The sequence below is a fragment of the Heteronotia binoei genome, chromosome 5 (genome assembly GCF_032191835.1).
Source record: "Heteronotia binoei isolate CCM8104 ecotype False Entrance Well chromosome 5, APGP_CSIRO_Hbin_v1, whole genome shotgun sequence".
NCBI lineage: Eukaryota > Metazoa > Chordata > Lepidosauria > Squamata > Gekkonidae > Heteronotia > Heteronotia binoei.
The window spans coordinates 41,203,991-41,213,824 of NC_083227.1; the positions used below are offsets into that span (position 1 = coordinate 41,203,991).

Here is a 9,834-nt window from a genome sequence, read left to right on the forward strand (position 1 = left end):
ATCTCCAGTCACCCAGTGAAGATCCTTGTGCTGTGGTGGCAGCTGCTGCCCTTATAGTGAACATACGTGTATCCTGTCAACGCATGTGTACATCTTTTTTGCCAACCTGTTCGTTTATGAATGAAACCAGGAACCAGTACCTGATTAAATGTGCGGTTTGTTATCACATTCAGCTGTATATGCGTTGACTGTCCGTAACATAAAAATTATTTGACACACACACCCAAAGAACAATCAAGCGTACGGTACATTATTCATGTTATATTGTACATGCTTTCACTGTAACTTGCAAGTAGGACTGCGATGGATTTGCACGCAGATAGTGTCCTCCGAGGGAGACTTTCATAACGCGTGAAGCGGCAGAAAGAGAAGCGAACTCCTCTGCGGAGGTGATCCCATGCCAGCCAGTGGATTCAGCGTAATACTCAGCCTCTGGATGTCCTGAAAAGACTTCACAAGCAACTACAATCCTGGGCAGTGTTGCAGTCCGGCTTGGAAACAGCTACGGTACAGGAAGGGGTTGGACTTACTCAAGCAAGTGAGTGTGCGTGGCTCGGACAGAAGAGCAGATCCGGGGCGGAGGGAAAGACACAGAACAAAAGAAGCAGAGTCGTACCGTTCATAAGCCTGTCATTTGTGTGTATTTGTTTTAAATAAATTATTTGTGCTGATCGCTTCTGCATTTGGGAATACATTGTGGAAGAAGTTGCAGTCTCGCGTTGCCCGCCTCGCCCCTTGATCTGGGCCTGAGCAGTCTCTGACGACGATCCTCGGAGTTCGACCCAAGTGAAAACTGCCGCAGCCTGGAATCGCCTTCTAAGTGTTAGCCGTCATTAACTAGTGAGTATCCGGGACACTCCAGGTAATACTGCAGGAACGATTTGGAGAGAAAAGCAAGAACCTGGAGGACGTTATATTTTGCCTGCCCCCCCCCCCCCCAAAAGAGGAAGCAATGAAGTCGCAATTAGGGTGTGAAGGTTCAATATGTCAAAAAATGTGGATGATCCTGCCTCCTAGAAGTTGCATTTTAATATTTTATAACCTTAGCTGTTTCTTTCATGGAGTCATGAAATATATCTCCCAAATATATGACTGATTTTCCAAGCTCGATGTCTTCTTAGATTTGAATAGGAGAATTAAGCAAAGTAGAACTGTTAAACAGTTTACCTTAAAATATTTCCGTTTGGCAGAATTCCTGTCTGATGGTAACTTGGAGGATATTCTTGGATAAAATGAGAAATTTGGTCCTTTATCTGATAAAGGGAAATCTTTTAGAAGATATCCCATATGGGTAGCTGTGTTAGTCTATGGCAGGAAAATAAAGCAGGAGTCCAGTGGCACCTTAAAAACTAGCAACATGTATTTTAACACAAGCATCTGATGAAGTGAGTGCTAACTCACAACTGTTTATTCAAGAATAATTGTTGTCTGCCTTTAAGAAGCCACTGGACTACTGTTTTATTTAGGAAGGTATGACACTGAGAAAGCATCTCACCATTTCATAATATAATACTAATGAGCCATTCTGATTTATATTAGCAAACTCTGCCAACTGATAACCTGAATCATTTTATATAAAATCTAGCTAGCTAGGTGTAAACCAGGATGCTCCAAATTCAAAAGCCACTTCAGGAGCTTACAGGGTGGCTATATGAAGTTTACCACCTCTACTTTTTGCAATATGTGTGTGTTTGTATAGAGGGGTAAGAACAATTCCCTATTCTAATATAACATTATAAGGATTGCTGGGATAGTGTATACAATGCTTTGAATACTCTAAAGCACATCATCATTTCTTCATTATTGTAGCATGGTAAGGTGCAGGTTGCATACCTACAACCTTTTTGAACCTGTGGGCACCTTTTGAATTCTGACACAGGGTGGTGGGTACAGCCACAAAACGCCCACAAGGTGGGTAGCGGAGCCAGCCATACATACAGAGGAAGCCCAAGTACAAGGGTTGAGAGGAGTAAATTTTAGGGTTGCCGATCCCCAGTTGGGGGCAGGGGATCCCCTGGTTTGGGAGCCCTCCCCCCACCTCAGGGTTATCAGAAAGTGGGGTGGGGGAGGAAATGTCCACTGCGCACTCCATTGTACCCTGTAGAGACCAGTTCCCAGAGGGTTTAATGGAGAATCAATCTGGGGCTCTGAGTGGGCTGTTTTTTGAGTTAGAGGCACCAGATTTTCAGCATAGCATCTGGTACTTCTCCTCAAACCCCCCCCCCACCAAGTTTCAAAAAGTTTGGACCAGGGAGTCCAATTCTATGTGCCCCAAAAGAAGTTGCCCCATCCTCCATTAATTTGAATGAATGGAAGGTATTGAAAAGGAGAACGGTCCCTTTAAATATGATGGCTGTCAGAAAAGAAGAACTCGCTTATATTGTAGTGATACAGCACCACGAAATGGTTTTAAAATCTTAAATTGTAATTATGTTTTATTGGTTTTTATTGGCTTTAACTTGTGAATATGAATGTTGTCAGCCACCCTGAGTTAGCTTGTGGAGAGGGCGGGATAGAAATTTAAAGTAATAAATAAATAATAAATAAATAATGGCCAGAACCCCCTTCAGAATTCAGTCCTGCTTGTCACAACGTTGCTCTTGGTTCCACCCCCAAAATCTCCTGGGTCCACCCCTAGAGTCCCCAGATATTTCTTGAATTGGACCTGGCAACCCTAAGTCAATTTTAAAAATACGCTGGGAAAGAGGAGTCTGAGAGAGAATAAAACCAACACTATAGTGGCAGCTATTGCTGAAATGTTCTTTTAATCTGCACAGCCAATTAGATCTCAAGGAGGCAATTGGAAGGTGTACTGGACAGGAGCCCCACCCAGCACCACTCACTTTCTAGAAACACTTGGCGGGCACTAGCAAGTGTTGTCAGGTGCCATGGAGGCACCACATTAGGAACTCCTGTGCTAGACTGTTGTCCACACGGCACAGTGCTTAGCATGGCAAACTGGGGAGACTCAGGTCTTCCACAAAGTTCATTGGGTGACCTTCAGCTGATTACCCTTTCTTAGCCAAACCTACCTCACAGGGTGGTTGTTCTAAGGATAAAATGGAGGGGGAGGGAGTAGAGCCAGATAGCTATGCCCCATGGCTAGCATATCTATGTGGTTTATTGGATTTGTTTTGCGGATGTTGGCTTTATGTTCCCTGATGTCAGGAATGAGACACTGCCCTTTTAAGAATGAGAAGGTACAAAAGAAGGTTTGTGGCTCCAGGGTAGAGCACATGAACTATATATGGAGAGCCTCAGGGTTCAGTCCCTGTTACATGAGTCTTGAGTAGCAAATACTGCATTTCAGATTTTCTGCAGGCCAGAGCTGGGGGGGGGGGGGGTGAGAGTGTGTGAAATTATATGCTTTTTGTTGCAGCTCCTGTTTGCTGTTCACAGCTCTCCCGAATTGACTTATGAGGAGGAAGCCTTTGTGTATTGGTTCCCGCCCCCCCCCCCCCCTACTCGCTAAGAATCTGGTCTGATCTGAGACAGTCTTTGTTTATAGCTTCCATCAATTGTCTCACTTAAGCAGACTTTTATTTGTCTCTTCCATCTGTACTCCGCAAGCAATCATATTTTTGCCTACCTTGCAGGGTTGTTGTATAGATTACTGATAACATACATGAAATGATAAGTAATCAAAAGGTGTCATGTCAAATTCTATTTTGGTACTGTACCTTTGCATGGGACAATGTAAACCATACAAAAGACCTGTACCTAGAGCCCCTCTTTAATAGAACTGATATCCAGGATTAACTTAGAATCAAAGAATTGGAAGGTACCTCTAGGATCATCTAATCCAACTGCCTGCACAATGCAGGAAATTCGCAAGTATCTCCCACACACATACATACATCCCCAGTGACTCCTGCTCCATGCCCAGAAGATAGCAAAAGCCTCCAGTATCCCTTGCTAAACTGGCTTGGGAAAAAATTGCTGACTGACCCCAAAGAATCAGTCAGCAGGCATTTCCCTGGGCATGCAGGAAACAGCCATGATTACTCTTTCTAAGCACTGGTGCAAACCTTCCTGCTCTCCTCATGACCTGCCTAATTCACTGAATCAACATTGCTGTCAGATGGCCATCTAGCCTCTGTTTAAAAACCTCCAAGGAAGGAGAGCCCACCACCTCCCAAGGAAGCCTCTTCCACTGAAGAACTGCTCTGTCAGGAAGTTCTTCATGATGTTTAGCCAAAAACTCTTTTGATTTAATTTCAACCCATTGGTTCTGGTCTGACCTTCTGGGGCAACTGAAAACAACTCTGCAGCATCCTCTATATGACAGCCCTTAAAGTACCTGAAGATAGTGATCATATCTCCTCTCAGTTGTCTCCTCTCTAGGCTAAACATACCGAGCTCCCTCAGTCTTTCCTCATAGGGTTTGGTCTCCAGACCCCTCACTATCTTTGTTGTCCTCCTCTAGACATGTTCCTTCTTGTCTCTATTCTTCTTAAACTGTAGTGCCCCAAACTGAACAAAGTACTCTAGGTGAGGTCTAACCAGATCAGAGTAAAGTGATATCACTTCACATGATCTGGACACTATACTTCTGTTAATACAGCCCAATATTGCATTTGCCTTTTTAGCCACCACATCACGCTGTTGACTCATGTTCAATGCTCAGTCCATTAAGATCCCTAGATCCTTTTCATACCTACTATTGTCAAGACAAGTCTCTCTCATCTTATTATCATGCAATTGATTATTCCTACCTAAATGCAGAGCTTTACATTCATCCCCATTAAAATTATTTTGTTTTAGCCCAGTTTTCCAGCCTGTCAAGATCATTCTGTACCCTGTCTCTGCCTTCTATTGTATTTGCAACTCCTTCTAATTTAGTATCATCTGCAAATTTAATAAGCATTCCCTCTATTCCTTCATCCAAATCATTAATAAAGATGTTGAACAAAACAGGTCCCAGGGCAGATCCTTGAGGCATCCACTTGTCACTCCTCTCCAAGAGGATGAGGAACCATTCACAAGCACGCTTTGGGTACAATCTGTCAAGCAGTTACAGATCCAGTTACAGATCCAGTAACAACATTTTACCACCTTGTCAACAAGGATAGTATGTGAAACCTTATCAAAAGCCTTACTGAAATCAAGATAAACTATGTCTACAAAACTCCCCTGATCAAAAAAAAAAGATAAGGTTGGTCTGACGTGATGTTCTTGAGAAACCCATGCTGGCTCCTAGTGATAACAGCTGTTCTTTCTAAATGTTCTAGTATTTACTGTTTGATTATTTATTCTAAAACTTTTCCAGATATAGATGTCAAGTTGATGGGTTGGTTGTTACTCGGATCCTCCTTTTTCCCCTTCTTGAAGATGGGGACAAGATTTGCTCCAATCTCCTGGCACCTCACCTGTTCTGGAATGCTACAAAATAATGGACAGACACTCAGAAATTACATCTGCAAGTTCTTTTAGTACCCTTGGATGCAGTTCATCTGGCCCCGAGGACTTAGTTTAAAGAAACTAGATGTTTATGTACTATCCCCTATGCTGATCATAAGCTGCAACTCCCTTCCCTCATCATGTGTTCTGTTTTTGCCATGTTGAGCACCATTTCCCCCACAAGAGAAGACTGAGAAGTTGGAATTGAGCAGTTCTGCCCTCTCTTCATCACCTGTTACAATTTTACTTTCCTGTCCTCACAGTGGGCCTACATGCTCTTGCTCTTTTTCTTACTTTGAACATAAGAAAAGAACTCTTTTTGTTGTTTTAGCATCTCTCACTAGCCTAAGCTCATACTGAGCTTTAGCTTTTCTAACTCTTTGCTCTATAAGCACTGGTTATTTGTTTATATTTATCCTTGGTTGTAAGCAGGACGTTTTTTGTAGAAGGAATGTCTTTGCATAAGAGCTTACAGGGCTCTTAACACAAGGTCTTCTGTAAGCTCCAGGAGGATTGGCTACATCATGGGTGTGTGGCCTGGAGAGCCAGTTTGGTGTAGTGGTTAAGTGTGCGGACTCTTATCTGGGAGAACCGGGTTTGATTCCCCACTCCTTCACTTGCACCTGCTAGCATGGCCTTGGGTCAGCCATAGCTCTGGCAGAGGTTGTCCTTGAAAGGGCAGCTGCTGTGAGAGCCCTCTCCAGCCCCACCCACCTCACAGGGTGTCTGTTGTGAGGGGAGAAGATAAAGGAGATTGTAAGCCGCTCTGAGTCTCTGATTCAGGGAGAAGGGCGGGATATAAATCTGCAATTCTTCTTCTTCTTCTTCTAGTATGCAAAGGAGTTCCTGCTACAAAAAATGCCCTGGTTATAAGACCCTCTTTCCATTTCCTAAATCTTTGTTATTTCCCAAGTCTTTAAGTTGGTCTTAAAGGTGAAATTGACTCCTATTTTGTTCTTTAGAGAACTGTTTATGGAGGCATCTTGGCTTCATTAGGCTCCTCCCAGTTTTCTTTCTCATAGGAATTGTTTGTGCTTTCAATATTTCACTTTTAAGACTATTTGACTGTTTCTTACTTTTGTCAAATCACTCCTCAAAACAACCCCCCCTTTTTCTATTAGGGCTTTGCCACAATCCCTCTCCCCTAGTGAAACCAAGGTTGCTTTCCCACTGAGGTTTTATTCTGGATCGGCATTCAAACTGGAGCATGGTTTTCCTTTGTTTTGTTTAGCAAAATACATGATGTCCCAGTATTTTGCTGCAGTCTTTTGCAAACCTACTTTGAAACAGTTGAACAAAGCAGGAGTCAAGTTGCACCTTTAAGACCAACCAATTTTTATTTAGAACGTAAGCTTTTGTGTGCTCTTTAAGCACACTTCATCAGACGAGGAATCCGGCACAGTGAGCTCATCTCTCTTATCACCCCTGCTTATCACCAATTCCCTCCTGCCTTTTTGTTGTCTTCCCTGTGCCAGATGATATATTGCATGCTGTCTTTTTGCATTCTGTATACATATAGCCTGGATAGCCCAGGCTAGCCCAATCTTGTCAAATCTTGGAAGCTAAGCAGGGTCAGCCTTGGTTGATATTTGGATGGGAGACCACCAAGGGGTACCAGGGTTGCTACGTAGAAGCAGGCAGTGGCAAGCCACCTATGAATGTTCCTTGCCTATGGGGTTGTCATAAGTCAGCTGTGACTTGACAGCAAATATGTGTGTGAATAATGATGATGACAGTTTTCCCACTTCGTTCTTCCATTGCACAGAATGGCTCACCTTATGAATGTCTCTCTGTTCCTACAGGTTAGAGATGGTGAAGGAGGAAGAGAACCTGATAATAGAGGAGCAGATCTCCCAGGAGGAGGAGGTGGAGAATTTGGTGCAAATAGTTCCTCATCCAGAGGAAGGTCTTGAACAAGCTGAAGAATCCCTGCCAGAAGAATATGAAATAAATGTTTTCCAGATTCCGGGGGACAACGAGCCCTGTTACAGCGAATTTGTTCCTGACAGCCAGCAAGTTTACATCCCAAAGAAGAGGCGGCGCAGGACAGTGTCACCTGCAGGAACAGCTGTGGAATCCAGCAAAACCACAGTTCAGAATAAGGCCCCAAAGGGAGGAAGAGTCTACAAGTGCCCTGATTGTGGAAAAATTTTCAAACGGTGCTCACCTCTCATCAGACACCGAAGAACCCACACTGGAGAGAAACCATACATGTGCCGGGAGTGCTTGAAACGCTTCAGTGACAGCTCGGCCCTTGTGAAACACCAAAGAATCCATGCAGGGGAGAAACCTTATACCTGTCCTGAGTGTGGGAAGAGCTTTTCCCAAAGCTCAACCCTTATTGCACATCAGAGAATACATACTGGAGAGAAACCTTACAAGTGCCCTGACTGTGGGAAGAGCTTCAGCGTCAGCTCCAACCTTGTTGCTCATCAAAGAATCCACACTGGGGAGAAGCCTTTTGGCTGTCCTGTCTGTTTGAAAGGCTTTCTGGTCAGCTCCCATCTTATTAGGCACCTGAGAATCCACACAGCAGAGAAACCTTATATTTGCCGAGAATGTGGGGAATGCTTTACTCAGAGCTCCCACCTTGTTGTACATAAAAGAATTCACACTGGAGAAAAACCTTACTTGTGTTCAGAGTGTGGGAAGAACTACCGTGGGATCTCTGATTTGATCCAACATCAGAGAATTCATACAGGAGAGAAGCCCTACAAGTGCTCTGAGTGTGGGAAATGCTTCAGCCAGAGTTCATGTCTTAAGAAGCACCAGAGAATCCACACAGGGGAGAAACCTTATGTGTGCCTTGAATGTGGGAAGAGGTTCAATCGGAATTCACATTTAACTAGACATCAGAAAACCCATATGGGGTAATTCCAAAGAATAATTCTCTGTCAAGACTGGAAGCTCATCTCCAAAATTCCAACTGCTATGAGAACTAAAGCCAGTTTTCTCAAATAGTTAGCCTTTCCCTTCCCTTCCCTTCCAAAGTCTCCCACAATCTCACATCCTGGCTGAGATCGGAGATGCTGCCATATCATTTTAAAATGTCATTTAGCTCTGGTTAATCTCTGGTTCCCAGATTTCCTGTTTTCCATTTTGTAACTGGATCATAGAATCTTTCCTTGGATTATCTATATTGGGGCTGGGGGGAGGTATTACCTGTTAATAAGTTGTCTTCAGAGATATTATCTCCTGAACTTGCCTATAAGCTGTAGATCTCTAGATTCCTTTGATGGCCTTTGATGAGGCCATATGGTTTCTGATTCGTTGTTCCCAACCCCTACAAAGTTGTGGTGGAGGAAGAAAGACAATGAGACCTTGACTTACCATAACTTAGAACAACCCTTGTTGTGATGCTAACATCCTCCCTCTTCTCTATTGTGGGTGGAGAAGGAACAAACTTATACACTTCCCCTATTGGATCTGCTGTGTGTCTCTGTACTGCTGTTCTTTACGGCTAGTGGGAGGTTGCGTGATTTTAAAAAACCCTGAATCTCCATAAACTGGCTCATGATAGGGTTTGCCATACTGCAAAATGGGCAGTCACTGATATACTGATTTGCCTGTTGTTCTAGTGGTAGGTGACAGGGCTTTGACTGCTGTGAAGTCTGTGATAAGTGTGGAGTCATTTATTCTGTCTCTAGGCATAAAGTCATGATATCTCTGACCTAAGCCTATTCTTCAGTTCCTCAGCCCCAGCATTCAATCTGCTACAGTGTCTCATGGTACCCTATGAAACAGGAAAAGGTTCTCATTAAACGCCTTTTAGGATATTTGGTCTGTCTGATCCCTAGCATGCATTGTGGTCTTGCAGTAGGAACATCTGAGGCTGAAATTTTCAAATGTATTCTTTTCCTTTTTTAATTCCCCCCCCCGCCTTTTCAGTGGGAACTTTTGATAATTGCGTGGGGTGAGGTATGTGATTTTAAGTGACTTTAGTATTGCAGCTAAGAGACTGAGCTATTGCAAAGTCCCTGGTTCAAATGTCTCTACATCTGTGAACTTGTTAGGTAGCCTTATGCAAGGCGCACCCATTCAGCCTCCACCCTTTATCTGCAACATGGAGGAGGTTGTTGTAAGCATTACTACAGAACAATGTATGCGAAGTGCTCTGAACACTCTAAAAGTATTACATAAATGCTAATAGTCATTGCTACTATTTTCATTTGGAGGGTGGGGATCTTGAGTGTGGGATGATGGTGTAGTCATTTGCATGGGAAAGTTTGTGGGCTTCATTGATGGTTCCACATACACTTTGCTGTTCATCTATACTAGGGCTGCCAGCTTTTAAATGAGTCCCTCTAGTTGTCTCTTTAATATCAGTTTTATATGCAGTACCAAGTGGTCTTATTTACCTCCATGCCATGAAAAGTTTGGCTGTCCATTTCCACACATTAAGCCTCTACTGAAAGTGCAGAACATTTTTCTTCT

The 9,834-nt window shown here is 43.4% G+C and overlaps 1 protein-coding gene across 1 annotated transcript; it reads left to right on the forward strand.

Moving 5' to 3' along the window:
- The first annotated feature begins 458 nt into the window (after positions 1–458).
- Positions 459–9,553, forward strand: LOC132572363 (zinc finger protein 239-like). The gene is made up of 2 exons (XM_060239290.1): positions 459–840; positions 7,203–9,553. The coding sequence occupies exon 2, from the start codon at positions 7,210–7,212 to the stop codon at positions 8,272–8,274; it is 1,065 nt and encodes a 354-aa protein (XP_060095273.1). The 5' UTR covers positions 459–840; positions 7,203–7,209; the 3' UTR covers positions 8,275–9,553.
- The last annotated feature ends 281 nt before the right edge of the window (positions 9,554–9,834 follow it).